Raw genomic sequence first — 20,107 nt, forward strand, 5'->3', positions numbered from 1 at the left:
ACGTTCACCTGTCTGTTTCACAGTGTTGCTTTATTACGAACAAACACGTTTTTGATACAAAAATTGTTTGCGGGTTGACATCCCGTATTAAATAGCAGTGCACCGTTAACTAAGTGACAGTTTGATTTGATTGCAAGTAAAACACATATAATCAAATTGTCCTGAGCTTCAGGTATTTCCCATAACAAGTGTAACAAAGATCTGTGCAACTGATTGTTCTTGCTGCAACATTAGCATCACATTTTGTCTGGCTATTGTTATTGAACTGATCACTGAGGTAATTATTGAGCGTCAGTGTTAAAGTCTCCTGTCAAACTAAGACACCTCCCTTAACGCTTAATCACTCTGAGTGTACCCTTTGTCACTGCCATCCATTAAGTGCAAGACTAAATGAAGCTTCTTCAAAGATAATTTAAAGGTACTGACACTGTTAAAAACACTGTTTGGTATATCAGGTAATTAAGGCACAATTATTACTTAGATACTGTGGTCTAAAAAATTTTGAGATTGCTCTCAGAAACCAGACCTACAAAGGCAGATTTTAAGCACTTAGTAAGCGTCTTTCTCTTCAGTGTATTCATGCTGTTACAGTTTATCAGCATTAGCCTTTAACTACCGTTCTATGGCTTGAACCCTTTATTACTCTCATTTTACATCAGCTTAAAAGGTAAAACACCCTCTACATCACTTAGTGTCAAAGTCAGAGAAATCATTTGGATCTCTAGTTCTCCTCAGTTTGCTCTTCACTCTCCTCCTTGTGGGCTGCATTGCTTTCAGAGCGTCTTCTCCTCATACAGGAAAATCCTCTCTTAGCAGGCTTCACCAAACCCAGGAACAAAGCACTCAGAGCCATGCCAGCTGCACAAGAGTAGAAGGCTGATCCATAGTTATGGGTCATGTCCACCAGCATGCCTGAGGAGCAAAGGAGAATAGAGGTAGAAGTAAGAACTAAAAAGCCAGCTTGTCAAAAGGTCTATGTACTCATCTTAAACAAAGGCTGGAAGCAATTGCATTGTGTCTTGTCATGTTCTGCAGGGACTGAATCAAATATCCTGATCTAGATGATCCAGCCAAACTTTATACTTTTGGTTTGTGTGTATTTTGCAAGATTATGAGTTGTAACTACAAGTATAAGATTCCCATAAATCCCATAAATGAACATGTGTGTTTTTCACTACTAAAATATATATTGTTTTAAGATATAGTATCATTTGTAGTAAAGTTGATCCTGGAGGTTATGTCCAGTAAATATGTCATTCCTCAGTACCTCCAAGTGGTGGTCCTGCCAGCCCAGCAAAGCTCTGGATGAAAACATAGACGCCAGCAGCTGAAGTCATCCTCTCTATGCCCACCACATCATCCTCAGCCAGCAGAGGAATGTGGGTGCACACCACAGTTCCCAGGAAGAACCCGTAGAGAGCACAGCACACAGCTAGGCCGTAAAACTCTGTGACCAAAGTAAATCCCACCAGCACCACAGTCAGTGTAATCACACAGGCTAAAAGCACCAAAAGCTTCTTCTTCCTAAACTGCCTCCGTGTGAGGATCCATCCAATAGAGAATCGGCCTAAGATTTCAGCCACGGCTATGGTGGAGAGCATGTAAGTCGCGTGGTCCTTTTCGACTCCTCGACTCTCACTCAGCTGGATGATGTAGAGCTGTGGAGCGAAAAAGCCCAGAGTGGCAAACAGTCCAAAGAGAGAATAGAAAATGAAGCTGCACTCTTTGAGGATGGAGAAGTCCAAGAGTTTGGAATTGTTTTCAGATAACTTTTTGTCAGCTGCATTGTTTAGTTCCTCTTTCATCGCTTGTTTTTCTGCATCTCTGCTTGTTTTTTCCTCTTTTTCAGATGTTTTTATTTCTCCCTTGCTTTCTTCCAGTTGTTCCCGTTCAATCTCCACCTTTGCTTCTTTGTGAGGTAAAGATGTCTCCTGTTGCTTGCCGCTGTCAGTGTCACTTAGAGACTGAACACCAGAGTCTGCAGTGCTCACAGAGCCTGTAGTTAGCTCGTTAGTCAAACTGCAGAAGGTATTTTGATCAGAGAATGCCTTGTTTGTCACAGAGACCCCTGAAGTTGTGCCCTCTGTACAGTCATTATGTTTGCTCAGATCTTTTAAGGTTAAGGTGTCAGCCTCTGGTTTCAGCGTCTCATTGGGTTTAATAATTATCGGCCGAAGCAATGCGCCACAGATGATGATGACGCTTTGCAAAGCTCCTAATACTGCCATGGTATTTCTCCAGCCAATATGGTCCCTTAATGCTGCAAAGGCTAAGAGGGAAGAAGAGGCATTCCATGAGTGTCCACAAACAAATCTGCATGAGTATTAAGTATGTAATGTTCAAGATCTGGCTTATGAAATGAAAATGTGATGTTGAAACTGTTGCAAACTGTAATCTTTTCTTGATATTATTTGGGAATATTAATCACGTTTTTTCTAACCCCTGTCACTCACACTTGTCTTTAAAGCGTCTTTATAAAAAACATCCCACCTGGTGCCAAAGCAAACATTGACAGGGACTCTCCAGTAGAAGCGACAGCAGTGGCCAGAGATCGCCGATGGTTGAAATACTGAGAAAGGATGGTCACCGTGGGGAGGAAGGTCAGACAGTAACCCATGCCTGAACAGTTGAATAAATATGTACAAGAAATTCAAAGAATAACAGCATTGTGTGCAAAGTTTTTTGAAGTGGGAAAAGTAGTGAAAAAGTGACTAAATGAATACCTGCAACTAATCCGTAGGTGATGTAGATTTGGTTTATGGAGCTGGTAAAGATGGTGGCGATGGTGCCAGAAGTAATAAGCAGTCCTCCAGTCATGACAACAAGTTGAAAGCCAAAGTGGTTGGTCATCATGGAAGCAAAAGGTGCTAAGTGGTACAGCGATTCTCATTATTTCAATGTTATTTTTGTACGCATGTAATGTTAAGTTTTTTAAAGCTGCAGCCACATAGCAACAACACATGTGCTTACCATTGAATGCCATGACAAACACACTAATGGAAACAATCCAGGAGACTCGACTGTTGGTCTCTCCAAACTCATCTATCAAGTTCTGGAGGAAGATGCCAAAGCTTTTGATGGTGCCATAGGTGAACACCTCCACCAAGAAAAATGCCACAGCCACCACCCATCCCCAGCCACCGTCGGGGACCTCCGAGTACACATTGGGCCCCAAGAAACCACTCAATCCCATGCCCTGGAAAGAAAAACAGCGGATTAGCATAACTGCAAAGTAATCAATTAAAAAAAAGTAATAATAATAATAAATCAAATGTGCGTACTTTGAATGGATGATCGAATTAAGACAAAAACACAAAGTAGGGTGGCAACAAATGCTGGACTGTTACTGTAGAGGCGCTCTGACGCGTCAACACGAGCGGAACGAGAATGCGCCCATAGCCGCAGGACACTGGCCGGGACTCGCTGTAAGTAATTACAGATCAAACCCACAATTCCGTTTCGCTCACACAAACCGGCAGGAATACTTTAATGACGCATTCGGGGAAAATTCATCTTAAACTGGAAATTGCTCTCGTTCGGCAGCCTGAGCGGTAAATGTAAGGAGAAGCGAGTTGCCTTTTTTTTTCTTCTAGCAATAAACGATCCAGCATCAGGGGGCGCACGCGCTGCTGTGGTGCTGTAGGTACCTGCCGCACAAAAGCCAGCTTCAGCTCTGTGAGGACTGAGTCACAGCTTTTTGAAGTGTTCCTCTTCTGATCACAGACAGTCTGAGTAAGAGGTGGTAAGCCTGATCCTTGTCAAATTACTCAAATCAGCTGACTTGATAACTGGCTGGTGTTTCCAGTAGAAGTTCATATAGTGTTACACCCTCTTTTATATCGGTCTTTCTTTAGCTGCTTGCCTTTTAAATAAAGTCTCTCTGTACATTCTTACGGACATCTGTTTAATGTACAAACACTGGCAGTGCTGCAACAAAAGATGGTCAGGAGGGGGAAAGGCAACAGCCGCTGAAGTTCAGTCTCTCCATTCTCCCTGATCAATTATTAATGAAGCTGAGCAAATATGTTTTTATTTTTGTAAGAACGGGAGAAAAAAGTGAAGCAATAATGACAGATTAAATCCTAAATCCTTAAATGTACCACCAGGTGATATAGAAATACAGCTCCTTTGTGAAATTATGTGCAGGAATTATACATTTTCCATGCATCTGAGTATTTTTTATGGGATTCCCAGGTCTCCCAACCTACCTGTGTTTGGATTTATAATCTCCAGCGTGGTTTGTTTGACCTCATAACTCTCCAGAGCTGCAAACCTGTTGTGTAAGTATCCCCCTCCTACCAGATTTTGTAAAATTTCTGAACCTAGCCTTCATAAGCTGTGCTGGTATGTTAAGCATAGTGTAAATCCTGTTTTTGATATACAGGCTTCTCATATTACATGTCATATATTGTTGAAAAACAAACAAACAAACAACTATGGCATTCTGTACACCTGCTGTAAATTTTCAGTTAAATGGTAAATGGCCAGTTACTATTACTAGTCCCTAAGGACCCCAAAGCGCTTTACACATCCAGTCATCCACCCATTCACACACACATTCACACACTGGTGATGTGTGTAGCCACAGCCGCCCTGGGGCGCACTGACCGAGGCGAGGCTGCCGGAAACTGGCGCCACCGGGCCCTCTGACCACCACCAGTAGGCAACGGGTGAAGTGTCTTGCCCAAGGACACAACGACCGAGACTGTCCACGCTGGGGCTCGAACCGGCAAGGCGAACTCCCAACTCTTGAGCCACACAATTACTCTGTATTCTTTTCTGTAAAACATGTAAATATCAGTGAATGACCAGAATGATAAAAGTCTGTCATCATGCATATTCTTTATTATTACATGCAAAAGCAAACACACACAAGCACATCAATGGATCACATTTTGACTGTTGTTGCCATGATGCCAGGTCTCTCTTGAAAATTAGATTTTTAATCTCAATGAGATTTTTTACCTGGATAAATAAAGGACTAATAAAATAAAATAAAAACATTTTAACATATATTTTGTGACACTTACTAAGCTGTTCAGTGAATCTTCCATTAACATTTTAATTTTATACATATGCTTACACATCCCTTTATTAGATAAACTGCTTGTTAACTCAAGCAGTAGAACATGTGATTGGCTGTTAACTCAGCCAATCACATAGCAGAAATTCAGTGTATTTAGGATTGTAGACATGGTCACTGAGCATCAGAATGGAGAAGAAAGTTGATTTAACTGACTTTGATCCTGGCATGGTTGTTAGTGCCAGATGGCCTGGTCTGCAGGGATTTTCCCACACAATCATCTCTGGGCTTTACAGAGGTCAGATTAGATTGGCCAGACTGCTTTGAGCTGATAGGAAGGCAGCAATAACGTAACCACTTGTTAGAGCCAAGGTATGCAAATAAACATCTATGGATGAACAGCACATCAAACCTTGAAGCAGATGGGCTAAAGCAGCAGAAGACCACACTGGGTGTCACTCATGTCCAAACTGGACAATAGAAGATTGGAAAAATTTTGCCAGGTCAGATAAGTCTTGATTCACATGGTAGAGTTAGAATTTGCATAAACAACATAAAAGATTGGTGGTGGTTGTACTGTAATGGTGTGGGGGATAGTTTTTGGTTTTTGGTCTTGTGTACCTAATAAAATAGCTGGTGAGTCACCCTCAACCAGTTGTGGCAGATGGATTGCCCTCCCTGAGCTTGGTTCTGCCAGAGATTTCTTCCTGTTAAAAGGGAGTTTTTCCTTCCCACTGTCTGACTGTTCGGATTTTCTCTCTGTTATTCTTGTAATAATATACATTATATATATATTGTAGGGTAAACTACAATATAAAACCTCTCAAGGGGGCTGTTTTTGTGATTTGGTGATATATAAATAAAACTGATTTTAATAAACTGTTTTTTAAAGGTCAACATTTAACTAATTTACTAACAAATTAACTAATGTTTAATCAGTACGCACAAATGGTTCGGCTCTTTAAAAGTATCATTTCATAACCTAAGTGATCCGTTTCTTAAATATTATCAAATGCATCAAGGAAAGTAGTCACAAGACGAAACTAATCCCGAAGGATATAATCGACATTTAGACATGTTTAAGGCGTTGAAAAATACTAACTGACAACCACAGACTGCAGCTTGTTTTGTTTTTTTTCTTTTGGGGTTTTTTCAGGCGTTTGAAATTTTTCTACCTTTATCGTCTTTGTGTGGATCCAAATTAATAGAGAAATATGATATATATGTGCTTTAAAATTAAATAACATAAAATAGAACGGTTTAATTACAGCCGGAAATTGACCACTGAACAATATTTAGCTGTAAAGAAATAACTTTAAATTAAGAGCCAGAGACGCGGGTGGTAATGTTAACCTTTGGGTGCCCCACCCCAACGGTCCGTTCTCGTGCGACTGACGCAATCCGGTCCGTCTGCGGGGGCGCGTGATACCCTTGGGCAATAACGTCTAAATAAGTGCTCACAAATAGTTTGTAAGTATTTGTGCGTCGCGTGTTGGCCGGATAATTATTTGAAGTAGCTAATTAAAAGCGAACGTATTCGTTTGTAATGACATGGCTGTAATAAGTCGGAGTGAGCTGTCTCACCTGTAAGAAGCTACTTTCAGAGGGTCCTGTCTTTGCTCGTTGCTATAGTCCCGTAAGTGGCGCGCGAGCGACGTCAATAAACTTTCAAACTTAAGCTAACTTATGGTGCACATATTTCCACAGGCGTTTTTTTTCTCTCACAAGGACACACACGTGTACACAGACACCCACACTGACATATATTACATATATGTAAGCACGTGTACAAGCATGCTGTATCAGATAAAAGCTGACATTCATGAACGAGAACGGGGTGGGGGGTGGAAGAAGGGGTTAAAGAGATCTGGTTGCAGCCAGTTCTTCATAGTACCCCGGCAAACTAAACACACATACACACACAAAGTTCTTTAACTTGGGGTGTTGTTTGAGCGGTGCTCTGAGTTAATAGCTGGCCAGAGAGAGAGAGACAGACTGGGAGTTTGTGCCCAACCTCAGGCTTGAATATTTGAAAAACGTTTTGTCAAATCAGAAAAGTACAGATTTGTTGTTTGTTTGTTTTTTAAATCCCTAAACTTTGTTTGGTTAAAAAGTGATGACTGCCATTTACCTGAATTAAGGATTGCACTTTTTAGGGTATCCTTCTACAGTTACATTGTCCATTCATACATAATGTAATACTTGTTTTTTTCTTAAGGATTCTTTAAAAAACAAATACTGTCCAAGGAACTAACTCTGCTGCTCTATGCCAAAAGATTTTACTCACTGACATCTGACCCAGTGGGCTTACTGACGACTCTTTTGATGCACCTATAAAATTTCAGCTTTTTTGTTGATTAATTCTTAACCACAAATGCTGACACCATCTTAAAACTGTTAGGAACTAGACAAACATCACACGTGCTGGTGTGATGAAGCAGAAAGTTGAGCACGGGTCGTGATCAGAGGCTAACTGATTTGCCCTCAACAAACTAGGCTGCTTTGATAAAAAGTGGGTTGCAACAGGAACACTACCTGCATGATTAGAGAGATCGCGTCTCTTATTACAGGATATGTAACAGGTTTTGAAATGATTTAAGGTAATTTGGATCGACTGATCTCTTTATTCTGTGTAAGCTTACTCTGCAAAATCTTGAAATGTAGTTAGTAATTTTCCATAGAAGCTTAAACATAGCGGCATCTTGGTCCATGCTAGTTTATAATACTCTGATCCTAGACTGCACAACAGTCACAAACACTCAGATTTAAAACTAGTAGCACTGGTCAATGCCTGATAGTTAATAAAGCTGTATTATTGATGTGCTGTGTTGATACACAGGGATGTCTAGCATTTTCACCATTCTGTAGCATCAAGTCTTCTTTTAACAACAGCTCATAATCTGAGGAGACCAGCTGCTGGACATTTGAGAGAGAAATATGGTCACATTGTACTGGGTCATTTTTGTCACATTTTTCCTGTCATGGTGTGCCAGATGTTTTCAGCTGGTGAAAGGTCTTCACTTCAGCACCTGATCTCTTCTCCTATGAAGTCATGCTGCTGTAATCGTTGCAGTGCGTGGTTTATCTTCATCGTGCTCAAATATACAAAGACTTCACTGAAAAAAATGTCATCTGGATGTTGCTCTAAAACTTGTATATACCCTTCAGCAGTGATGCTGCTTTTTAAAGTGTGTAAGCTGACAATTCCATAAGAACTGATGCATCCATGTACCATCAGAGTTGCAGGTTTTTGAACCAAGCACTGATAACAAGCCAGATAGTCCTTTGTTTGATGTCCATGTCTTCCAAAAAAAAATTTCAAATTTTGATTTGTCTGACCAAAGAACAGTTTTTCACTTTGCCTGAGTCCATTTTAATTTCACTTTTGCCCAGAGCAGACAGCAGCGTTTCTGGATCATGTGCAAACACTGGTTCTACTTTGTACAGTAGAGCTTTAACCTGCATATGCAGATTTTAATGCACTTCCTCCTGAGGCTGTCACGATTTGGCAGTGTGGTGGGAAGTATGTGGACCAAAATGTAGGACTCTTGATAGAAAATAAGCTCCAGAGGCAGGTTTATTATGGAACTATTACATCAAAAGCTGAGCTAATAATCAACAACCGATAATCACTAGTGGACGTGGAACAAGGACAACACACTACCAAGTGGGAAAGAAATGACAAGAAACAAGGGGACATTCAGACGACGACAAAGAAGAGGAAACAGGTGGGAGCATAGTTGGGACCAATCACGGAAACAAGACTTGGGAAAGTAAAGCCGAAAGCTACACACCTGGGACAAAGTTTACCAAAATAAAACAGGAAGTAACTAAAACGGGAGAACACTGAACGCAGAAAAGGAGACTTCTCTGTGTTAGGTGTCAGGAAATGCAGAGGGAGACATAACAAAAAGGAAGAGAACGTAAACAAACTAAAACCAAGAACTAAACTACAGCCTAAGGATAAAAACAAAGCAGCACACCATTGATATCTACAATCCATGGATAAAAAAATTAGAACTAATAACTCAGAATACTAAACAATATAAATCTTAGTCCATAACTGAAAATGCTGAGTGAAAAGATCCACGACCATGACGGAGGAGCTATCACGAGCATATTGATTTTCAGTCTTGTTCCTTCCTTTTCAGTCTCTGTGTTGCTGCCATACAATTCAAAGTGAACAAACAGTCTTTGTGAAATATTTCTATGTTTTCTTTGCTCTATTTTTTCTATTGTGATTAGAATATGGGCTTTTAGATTTGTAGATCATTGCTTTCTGTTTTTATTATTACAAAGCATCCCTTTTTGGGGAATTAAGGTTATAATTGCAAGTAATCTTTTGCAGGTTTTGATTCAAAATGGCGGAGGGCACACCCCAGCTTCCTCCTGCTGCAATGCTGCTATTCGGGCTGCTGCTCCACACAGTGTCCCAGCATGGACCCACAGCTGATAAACCCAAAGAAAAACCCAATTTCATCATCATACTGGCAGATGACATTGGCTGGGGTGATCTGGATGCTAATCAGCTCGAAGAGAGGGCAAACAACACACCTTACCTCAACCTGATGGCCCTGCAAGGACTACGGTACAGAATTTGATTCAGATCTATGAACCTTTTCTTATTTTATATTCATTATGTATCAGACGGATGTTTCTACCCTTGGGTGTTTTTGATGTCAGTATTTCAATACTATTATCTGAGGCACAGTACACCAGCATATACAGTGGGGCAAAAAAGTATTTAGTCAGCCACCGATTGTGCAAGTTCCCCCACCTAAAATGATGACAGAGGTCAGTAATTTGCACCAGAGGTACACTTCAACTGTGAGAGACAGAATGTGAAAAAAAAATCCATGAATTCACATGGTAGGATTTGTAAAGAATTTATTCGTAAATCAGGGTGGCAAATAAGTATTTGGTCAATAACAAAAATACAACTCAATACTTTGTAACATAACCTTTGTTGGCAATAACAGAGGTCAAACGTTTACTATAGGTCTTTACCAGGTTTGCACACACAGTAGCTGGTATTTTGGCCCATTCCTCCATGCAGATCTTCTCGAGAGCAGTGATGTTTTGGGGCTGTCGCCGAGCAACACGGACTTTCAACTCCCGCCACAGATTTTCTATGGGGTTGAGGTCTGGAGACTGGCTAGGCCACTCCAGGACTTTCAAATGCTTCTTACGGAGCCACTCCTTTGTTGCCCGGGCGGTGTGTTTTGGATCATTGTCATGTTGGAAGACCCAGCCTCGTTTCATCTTCAAAGTTCTCACTGATGGAAGGAGGTTTTGGCTCAAAATCTCACGATACATGGCCCCATTCATTCTGTCCTTAACACGGATCAGTCGTCCTGTCCCCTTGGCAGAAAAACAGCCCCATAGCATGATGTTTCCACCCCCATGCTTCACAGTAGGTATGGTGTTCTTGGGATGCAACTCAGTATTCTTCTTCCTCCAAACACGACGAGTTGAGTTTATACCAAAAAGTTCTACTTTGGTTTCATCTGACCACATGACATTCTCCCAATCCTCTGCTGTATCATCCATGTGCTCTCTGGCAAACTTCAGACGGGCCTGGACATGCACTGGCTTCAGCAGCGGAACACGTCTGGCACTGCGGGATTTGATTCCCTGCCGTTGTAGTGTGTTACTGATGGTGACCTTTGTTACTTTGGTCCCAGCTCTCTGCAGGTCATTCACCAGGTCCCCCTGTGTGGTTCTGGGATCTTTGCTCACCATTCTCATGATCATTTTGACCCCACGGGATGAGATCTTGCGTGGAGCCCCAGATCGAGGGAGATTATCAGTGGTCTTGTATGTCTTCTATTTTCTGATGATTGCTCCCACAGTTGATTTTTTCACACCAAGCTGCTTGCCTATTGTAGATTCACTCTTCCTAGTCTGGTGCAGGTCTACAATACTTTTCCTGGTGTCCTTCGAAAGCTCTTTGGTCGTGGCCATGGCGGAGTTTGGAGTCTGACTGTTTGAGGCTGTGGACAGGTGTCTTTTATACAGATGATGAGTTCAAACAGGTGCCATTCATACAGGTAACGAGTGGGGACAGAAAAGCTTCTTACAGAAGACGTTACAGGTCTGTGAGAGCCAGAGATTTTCCATGTTTGAGGTGACCAAATACTTATTTTCCACCCCAATTTACGGATAAATTCTTTACAAATCCTACCATGTGAATTCATGGATTTTTTTTTCACATTCTGTCTCTCACAGTTGAAGTGTACCTCTGGTGCAAATTACTGACCTCTGTCATCATTTTAAGTGGGGGAACTTGCACAATCGGTGGCTGACTAAATACTTTTTTGCCCCACTGTATAGTTCAGTACTAGTAAACTCAGTGATGGAGAATACTGCTGCTTTGACAGTCATTAAGGCTAAAAAGGCTTGGTGTTCACAGGGTACTGTATCAAAGAATATTAATGGAAGGTGGACTGGAGGGGACAATTCAATTAAGTAAGCGCTTTGGCAACAGTGGGATGGAAAAATGCTCTTTTAACAGGAAGAAACTTCTAGCAGAGCTAGGCTCATGGAGGGGCAGCCATCTGTCACGGCCGGTTGGGTTTGAGGTGAGCAACACAGGATGAAGGCATGCTCTGGAACTGAGCTAGAGATTAATAATAAGTAATTATTATTAACCACACTACCACAATTAGTTAATAATTAGTGTCACAGGAAAAGATGTACAAGCAACAGGGATGGTTCCAACCTCCAGAGCATTACAAGGAGTGGAGTGAAGATTTTGTCAGTGCATCAAGAGGTAGCACACATTGCTGTCTTCTGAAAAAGAGCTGTGACCTTTGCATTTCTAATTAAGTCTAATCTTATCTGAGCTCAGGGGAAAAGTAAGCGGACTGTTGTTCAGTGGCCCAAAATTCTCTTTTTAGACAAAAGTCAATATTGTGTTTAGAAATCGAGGACCTGCACTCTAGAGGAACACCAGAGAGATTAAGAATACAAGTCCGGTGGGAGTCTGTGATTTTGAGTGCCATACTATCTTCTCATATTGGTGGCGGATGGTTCAGTGTGTTTGATGAAATCCACAATCAGCTTAGTCATTTTTGAGCCCTCCATCTATTGACATTCTTTATGGAGATGCTGATTTCCTTTTCCAACAAGGCATAGCACATGGCAACTGTGATGGACCAAGTTGAAAAAGCAGGAGGACTCAAAGGAATGAATAGAAAATAGGGTTTCCATTTATTTAACCCCAAAAATCATATTTACAAAAATACCAAATGTTGAGCTCATAAAAGAGATCAAAGAAACAAATCGAAGCTCAGGCAAAGACTGCAAATTTAACAAACCAAGCAACTGCCCAAACAAACATAACTGACCTAACAGGAAATGACACACAAGGGTATATATAATGGCTGATCAGACCACTATGACACACGAGGGGTAACTAGACAAAACACAATTATAAACCACGAAAATGATGCAGTACTGCGTGGTTTGTTTATAAACTAAACACCAAAGAAGAAAATCAAAACCACTGAACCCTAAACTCAAATATCTAATCAAATACAAAAGCTTTTTTTAAATTAAAGAAAATACACATTCTCCCCTTCAGCAGGAAGTGGTGGTGCGGTCCAATTATCGCTCTTTGTATTTAGTGGTTTCAAACCATGTCCACCCCCTTTTGTCCGGCAACTCCCAGGGATGATGGCAGGTAAGTAGTTAGTCAGAAGTCAAACAAAATAATGAACTGGTATGAATACATAACCTAAATGTGCGCGCTTGCAAATGGAACAAATGTATCCAAACCAATCAATAAACTTATTGGAAACTAAAATGTGTTATTGTGTTCAAATGAAGAAATGAAAATACACAAGCGTTACCGACTTTAGAGTGTGGCCATGGATTTGGCCGTCACAGCAGCAATGCCAAAACTACTACCAAATAAATTGTTGACCATGTTATTACTGTTTGATTAGCAAGCCAGTTTGCTTGACCTGAAGTCCATAGAGAAAATATATGGGATATTATGTTAGAGGAAGACTTTGAGGCAGGAAGTTAAGTTACAAGTGGAGCCTTTATTTGTGAGTCCTTTTAAAGACAAAGTTCTCACACAGACCATGGGAAAAGGAACAAAAGTGGAAGCACAACAACAAGAAAGCATGACAGAAGGCATCAGGCAACACCGGAACAAACAGAAATCCAGAAAACGTGAAACACAGGACATAAAAGCATCTTGATCATGTATTTACACAGATAACACAGAGCAGAACACACAAGGAAACGGTTCATAACAAGAGGAGTCAGTATGAGAGATGCATACAGTCACAAAGCCATGCAGGATAGCTAGAACTAGACACTAAAAAGAACTCTCCATTGTAAACCTGCCAACAACCAAAAGTCAGATAATATTGAGACAAGAAGACTCCTGCACATTAACCAAGATGAAAGTTATGAAGCACAGATACATAAACAAAACAGGGAACACAGTCTGGGAAATAGAATAATAAAATCAGAAGTCAGTGATTTTGCAAGAAAATTTCACTAAAATGACAGTGAAATAAAGAAAAAGTGAAGCTTGATGTGGTTAGAATAATAATGAAAACTAAACAGAAACTTAAAAAATTCAAGAATAACACAAAACCACAAGATGGTATGACGATAAAATATTTTTATGTTTTTAATTCTCTAGAATGACCGACTTCCACTCCCCAGCCTCGACATGCTCTCCGTCCCGTGCTGCTATCCTGACAGGTCGTTATGGCCTAAGAAACGGGGTGACTCACAACTTCGGGGTGAAGTCTCTAGCTGGCCTGCCTCTGTCTGAAGTTACCTTACCCCAGCTACTACACAAGGCAGGATATCACACTGCCATGATTGGGAAATGGCATCTTGGACACAATGGACTATACAGTCCAACTAACAGAGGTATGTGGGACATTTAAGCAAAGTGTCTGTCAACTTCATGTAGTGGAAAAAATAGCAGTTAGTTTTAGATAAGAACTATTTAAGTGCAAAATATAAGCATAATAATATAATATAATAAAATAATATAATGATATATTACACTGTGTCATTATTCATTTAACAAAAACTGAGCCAAAATGTGGAAGCAGTGTTTAAAAAATAAGTGTAGTCCATGGTTTAATAGCTTATAGAATCACCTTTAGCAGCAATAATTTTAAATATTCATTTTCTGTGTGACTTTGTCCCCCATGTTGTCTTCCCTCGCTTTCAAAGGTTGCTGAGGTTTATGCACAGCTCTTTTAATGCCCCAACATAGTATTTTAGTCAGGTTGAGGTCTGGAATTTGACTGGGCCATTATAACATCTTGATTTTGTCTTTGTCAGTCATTCTGATGTGGATATGCTGCTACATGTGGGATCACTGTAATGTGTTGGACAAGCTGTCAGACAGATGGCCTCACATTTCACTCTGCAATACTTTGGTACATCAATGCAGAAGTCTTTGTTCACATTTAACATCACAAAACTAAACCATTCTACCTTTAAAACCTTTGAAACGACACACACTGTGCTTTCTTTTACCATGACAGTATATTAGACTTTTGCTTTTGTCACTTCAATATGTAAACCTTTGATACACAATTTGATACGCAATTTTATTTAAATGTACTGATAAGGTTTCAAAAACTCTGTTCTAAATCACAGTAAATTGTATGTTTCAACTGGAAACCACAAGCTATTCTATACTTTGAGAATTTATAGAAGTATAAGAGTGTATAGTCAGCTGCTAAGAGCTGCTAAGAGTTAGCAAAACGGCAGCAGTACAGCCAGAAGAAATGCTGAAAAAATTAATGTGCAGGAATTTATCTAGCAGTTGAGCATTCGATACTTTTTGTGTGTTTCACATAAAACAGTGATCAGTGGGTTAATGTAGACAGTTTTCCTGTTGCACAATGCTGTATCTTTCCACTTAAGTTTTGTTGTTTGGTATCTGTGAAACATTTCCCAACCTCACTGCAGGGAGCAGACTGCACAGGGTCACTAATCACGTCCTCCAACCAGCTGTGTCTAGTGAGACAACATATTTGCACCTGACAACACACAGGACAGACTTACAACTGCCCCTGTCCCATCCCCTTCCCTGCACCACAACCACAAAAGTTTCACATCAGCATCTTTAAAGCACTGACTAGCCTTGTGCTCAGGCAGGTATAAACAGGTAGTGCAGGGAAAAATACCTGACTACTCTAGTTACCATAAGGACATGTGTAGAGAGTTGAGAGATAAGACCTTTTTTATGGTAAGGTGATAACATGCTGATACTTTGATCAATATTTGCAATATTTTCTATATCTCTTGTGCAGGTTTTGACTACTACTTAGGTATTCCCTTCAGTAATGACATGGGATGTACTGATATCCCAGGATATAACCTGCCCCAGTGCCTCCCCTGTGACTCACATGGACCACAAGTGATCAGGTGTAGTACTGTGACAGTGTCACACAATAATGAAAGTATAGGTTGCACAGTGACTAGCAATACTTTGCAAGTAGCTATTTATTTATTAGAAGTATTTTTTTTTTACTATACTATAACAACCATGAATGGATGCCAGTTCTTTCTTCCAAGGCCTCACCAAGCGAAATGTAGTTTTATTACAATCTATTGCTTTTGTGCTCTAGATTGAAGAGGAACATACATGGAGGTTGTTATTCCAGAATCGGCCTTCCTCTGATTGAAAATAGCACTATTGTGGAGCAGCCGCTTGACCTGTGGACACTAACAGAGCAATACAAGTCTGCTGCACTCCGGATTATACACAATGCAAGGTACAATGAGGTTGCACTAATTTACACAGACCTTACACCTTCCTAGTACTGGGTTGAACCCAGTACAGAACTGTATGAGCTAAAAACATATTTGCACCTCCTGAGTTACCTGTGTTAAGTTTAGAAAGGTTACTGTAGTGCAAATATGCTGTAAAAAAATGTACATTAAAGCAGCACAGCGTTTCCTGAGCCTTATTTTGCAACCATGAGTCAGAGCCAAAAATGCCCTAGTTCCCTACAGCCAGGTATGTTACATCTTTCTTTAGACAATATGCGTGTGTGTGAAAGTTAAGAAGTGAAATCTGATGTGATTTAGAGTTTCACGCATTACTTCCACAACAATAGAAACTGTTGTCTGTTACTATGTCTGTGCATATGATTCTCTTTGAATGATTCCACGTGAGGCTTTTATCATCGGCTTGATCTGAACAGTGTTTCAAAATGCTGCTTTATTGCCTGAGGATATGCATGTACTGTGGATCCTCTGTCGACACATGGTGGGGGGGTGAAACCAGGTAGCTCTTGCAGACATCTGTAGTTGATTGCCTTGGATGACAAAAGGAGAAACTGCTGCAGTCTACACAGTTGTCTATGTTTATCGTAATGAAAGAACATTACCACAATGTTTTAGTATGGCTCTGTGGTGTGCATTATGACTTCTGAACCATTCCTGATGGAAATTGTTAATAACAGAATATAGCCTGCTAACAGAGCAGTAGAGTATATATTTTTGAAATATGCTATATTAAATTTACAAACATAACAAAAAACATGCCTTTATGTTACATGACTGCATCATTTGAACGAGTGTAGCTGTGATTGTAAGTAATGAGCTGTAAAGACATAGAAGGGTTTTTTTGTTTGTTTGTTTTTTATCAGTGAAGCTCTTTTAAGTTGATAATGCTGTGTTTTGGATGGAAAAATTTAATTGCAAGCACAGAACTGCTTGTTTTTTGACAGACATGGTTTTGTTTCAGTTTAAGCATGAGTAAAAATGGGTAATTCTGATGTAGAAGCTGGTTTGGAGCTTTTGAATGAAGCACAATACAGCACAATAGCATGGCAGATATCCTGAGGCATCATCAGCAGGAAATACACCGCTGATGGCTGCTCTCCAAGTACCCCATAACTGTGTTTGTCCAGGATTACTGTTATGTTGCTGTGACAAGTGTCTGAAATAGTATTTGGCAGTCAGTGAATGAAGAGTTTGTCAGGTCATTTACCTTTAATACAAATCTGCTTGTAAGCCAATAGTTTATTTTTTCAATGCAGCATCCGCCAGCCTTATTTTTTTGACACAGTTTCCTTTTATTAATTGTATTTTCAGTGAGCGAGGACAACCTTATCTGCTCTACATAGCACTTGCTCATATGCACGTCCCCTTGGCCCCTCCACTATCTCCAGATGCCCCTACCACTGATAATCACCCAAATAGTGGAGTGTATGCTGCCAGTCTGCGAGAGCTGGATAGTCTGGTTGGGGCAATAAAGAATGCTTCTGAGGCCACAGACAGAGACAATACACTCATCTGGTTCACTGGTTGGTCACCTGGATTCATGTCTGATATTCTGACAAAGCCTGTAATACTGTCTTGAATGTCTTGCCTTGTGTGCACACTCTTTACAGGTGACAACGGTCCATGGGAACAGAAATGCCAGTATGCAGGAAGCGTAGGGCCCTTCAGAGGCAAATGGCAGACCAGCAAAGGTAAATAAAATAAGCTTCCTGAGCAGTATAACGTCCACTTTATTGCTTTGCATCATCATATTTAAATTTTTTTCTGCCTGTGTACTAGGTGGCGGTTCAGCTAAGCAGACTACGTGGGAGGGTGGTCACAGAGTGCCTACAGTGGCTTATTGGCCTGGAAGGATTCCTGCAAATACCACCAGCTCGTCCCTGCTCAGGTGCACCACTTTAGTAGCGTGCACAGGCTAGTTTATATCATTTAAATAGGTATACAGTATGCATACAATATATTTGTGAATATAGATGAGCAATTTTATAGATCCTATAAAATATATGACTACCCTACACGGTCATAAAGCCAAAGAGTACAGAAGAACCTTGTTTACTGACTCACCCAACAGTCTTTTACCAGCCATTAAAAACAGTGCTTACTCACTCCTTATCTCTTTGTGCAGTGGTATGGACATCTTCCCAACTGTTCTGTCTCTGGCGGGGGTAACACTCCCTTCTGACAGACGTTATGATGGCATTGATGCCACAAATATCCTCCTACATGGTGAACAGTTGGGCCATGAGGTGAAAAAAAAATTCACTTTGAATTTATATTTAGCTGTATACACTTGCTGGCCACTTTGCTACGTACACCTGTTCAGCAGTTGTTAGTGCCAGTCAGGCTGGTCTGAGTATTTAAGAAACAGCTGATCTGCTGGGATTTTCCTGCACAACCATCTCTAGGGTTTGCAAAGAATGGTCCAGGAAAAGGAGATAATATCCAGTGAGCGACAGTTCTTTGGTCAACACTGCTTTGTCGATGACATAGGTCAAAGAAGAATGACCAGCTGATGGGAAGATAACAGTAACTCAAATAACCACTCATTACAACCGGGGTTATCAGAAGAGCATCTCTAAATGCGGGGTCAGAATTTGGCTTGAATAGAATAAAAGCATTGAACGATCCTGGCTTGTGTCCATGGTTCAGTCTGCTGCTGGTAGTGTAATAGTGTGAGGGATGCTTTCTTATATTCTCTGAGAACTAATTGAGTACCAGTCGTTTAAATGCCAAAACCTGAGTATTGTTGCTAACTATATCCATGCTTTTATGACCACATGTACCCATGTTCTGATAGCTCATTCAAGTAGGATAAAATGCCATGTCGCAAACCTCACAATCTCTTACACCTTTTGGATGTGGTGAAACAAGCAGTTTGCATCATGGGCATGCAGATGACAAATCTGGGCCACTATTTGACACTATCGTGTCGACGTGGACCAAAATCTCTGAGAGTTTTGACAACTTATTGAATGCTTTGATTATTTATACCGTGAAGATTTAGGGCAGTTCTGAATCCCAAAGAGGGTTTAGCCTGGTATTAGCAAGTTGTATTACCAAGTGGCCTGCGAGTGTACTTTTCACAGTGATGTTGTATTTTTGAGTTGCCTGCAGACATCAATCCTTCTTTTCTGTAGTTTCTCTTCCACCCTAACAGTGGTGCTGCAGGGAGGTTTGGTGACCTTCAGACAGTTCGCAGTGGGAGACACAAAGCTTTCTACATCACAGGTACTGGTCAAATGGAGGGCACGCGTGCCCACCATCCACAATCCATTACACTACAGTCGGGCATGATGTCATGTTATTAAAACAGCTTGAGAAACAAACTTCTCTAATGCTGATGATGTGTTTATTCACATATGTTTGCAGTGCTGCTTGTTATGCCCTACCACTGTGGTGGATGGTTTACATAATGTCATCATGGTGGTACCAGACTGGTGACCCTGCTCTGCAGACAGATGTTTAAAAGAGAAAAACAACCCTAAAGGCTACATTGTAGCAGATTCATTCTCATCCTGAAGCATCATCTTGCAAAAATCTTTGCATTTATTTAAATAATTCTAAACCCTGAACTAAAGTAGTAACTCAGCAGCGTTTCAGAACACTCTTCAATTTAATGTAGGCGAAAAGGGGCTTATGGGGAATGCATGTATTCCTGTTTCTTTATAGGTGCAGCAGAAGCATGCGGTGGAGAAACAGGAAAGCAGCAGGTCCACGATCCTCCACTAATATTTGATCTTGAGCGTGATGAGGCTGAGGAAACACCTTTGGATGTCAAGACAACTGAATACCAGGTGGTAGCGGAGAGGATCGCTCGGAGGAGGGAGAAGCTATTATGGGACATCGCCACTGACAAGTCAGTGTCCATCGCAGATTACAGGACAGACGAGTCAGCAGCACCGTGCTGTGACCTGACACAGACTGTTTGTCGTTGCCCCAGGCTGGGTTGAGGGTGGGATTCACATGTAAACACTCACACAAGAGGCTGATAAGACAGGCTCACAGCTGGAGAAACAAGTCTCACTCTTTAAAAAAATGTGATTAGCACTTTGTTTGTAGAAGAAGCCATTAGTGAAGGGGTTCAATGGCCAGAGGCTACAGGACATGTACAAACAAGATGAGAGGGCAAAGAGAAGTAGGTGGATGAACTTTGACCTGTTAGTAAAACAGTGGCTGGAGTAATTCTCAGTAATTTTAGAAAAATAACACATCTTATATCAGATCATAAGACATACTAAATTTAGTGGATAGGATTGGGCTTAGGGCAGAGACTTTTGTTGCGACAATCAAATTTTGGAGACC

General features: G+C 40.8%; 2 protein-coding genes across 13 annotated transcripts; one reads left to right on the plus strand and one right to left on the minus strand.

Annotated features, from left to right (window-relative positions):
* Positions 1-15: 15 nt before the first annotated feature.
* On the minus strand, positions 16-6,897 carry LOC308390466 (monocarboxylate transporter 7-like). Of its 3 annotated transcripts, XM_080872504.1 has the most exons (7): positions 6,608-6,896; positions 4,609-4,779; positions 2,971-3,196; positions 2,724-2,867; positions 2,491-2,619; positions 1,268-2,269; positions 16-912 (listed from the first exon to the last, which is right to left on the minus strand). In XM_080872504.1, exons 3-7 carry the CDS (start codon positions 3,191-3,193, stop codon positions 722-724), a joined length of 1,689 nt encoding a protein of 562 aa, XP_080728630.1. In that variant the 5' UTR covers positions 3,194-3,196; positions 4,609-4,779; positions 6,608-6,896; the 3' UTR covers positions 16-721. The 3 variants fall into 3 exon arrangements, with proteins under 3 accessions (XP_080728630.1, XP_080728632.1, XP_080728631.1); XM_080872506.1 differs by lacking the exon at positions 4,609-4,779 and having other exon boundaries at positions 6,608-6,897; XM_080872505.1 differs by lacking the exons at positions 4,609-4,779; positions 6,608-6,896 and adding an exon at positions 3,282-3,421.
* On the plus strand, positions 3,358-20,046 carry arsg (arylsulfatase G). Of its 10 annotated transcripts, none has more exons than XM_080872513.1 (12): positions 3,358-3,425; positions 4,195-4,280; positions 9,372-9,611; positions 13,686-13,921; positions 15,325-15,439; positions 15,643-15,789; positions 17,117-17,328; positions 17,416-17,496; positions 17,585-17,693; positions 17,931-18,051; positions 18,943-19,033; positions 19,475-20,046. In XM_080872513.1, the coding sequence occupies exons 3-12, from the start codon at positions 9,385-9,387 to the stop codon at positions 19,753-19,755; spliced, it is 1,620 nt and encodes a 539-aa protein (XP_080728639.1). In that variant the 5' UTR covers positions 3,358-3,425; positions 4,195-4,280; positions 9,372-9,384; the 3' UTR covers positions 19,756-20,046. The 10 variants fall into 10 exon arrangements, with proteins under 10 accessions (XP_080728639.1, XP_080728642.1, XP_080728636.1 ...); XM_080872510.1 differs by having other exon boundaries at positions 3,420-3,557; XM_080872507.1 differs by lacking the exon at positions 3,358-3,425 and adding an exon at positions 3,615-3,742.
* The last annotated feature ends 61 nt before the right edge of the window (positions 20,047-20,107 follow it).

Source organism: Rhamphochromis sp. 'chilingali' (assembly GCF_963969265.1).
Source record: "Rhamphochromis sp. 'chilingali' genome assembly, chromosome: 22".
Lineage (NCBI taxonomy): Eukaryota > Metazoa > Chordata > Actinopteri > Cichliformes > Cichlidae > Rhamphochromis > Rhamphochromis sp. 'chilingali'.

What these genes read in the sequence shown, in the direction of transcription:
- LOC308390466 (XM_080872506.1), bottom strand. Translation starts at nt 3,193, where the DNA reads ATGGGATTGAGTGGTTTCTTGGGGCCCAATGTGTACTCGGAGGTCCCC. An exon ending in CACCTACGGATTAGTTGCAG is followed by an intron (nt 2,620 to 2,723) that starts GTATTCATTTAG and finishes TCAACTGTTCAG; the next exon opens with GCATGGGTTACTGTCTGACC. An exon ending in GGCAGGACCACCACTTGGAG is followed by an intron (nt 913 to 1,267) that starts GTACTGAGGAAT and finishes TTTGCTCCTCAG; the next exon opens with GCATGCTGGTGGACATGACC.
- arsg (XM_080872513.1), top strand. Translation starts at nt 9,385, where the DNA reads ATGGCGGAGGGCACACCCCAGCTTCCTCCTGCTGCAATGCTGCTATTC. An exon ending in CAAATGGCAGACCAGCAAAG is followed by an intron (nt 17,497 to 17,584) that starts GTAAATAAAATA and finishes CCTGTGTACTAG; the next exon opens with GTGGCGGTTCAGCTAAGCAG. An exon ending in ACCAGCTCGTCCCTGCTCAG is followed by an intron (nt 17,694 to 17,930) that starts GTGCACCACTTT and finishes CTCTTTGTGCAG; the next exon opens with TGGTATGGACATCTTCCCAA.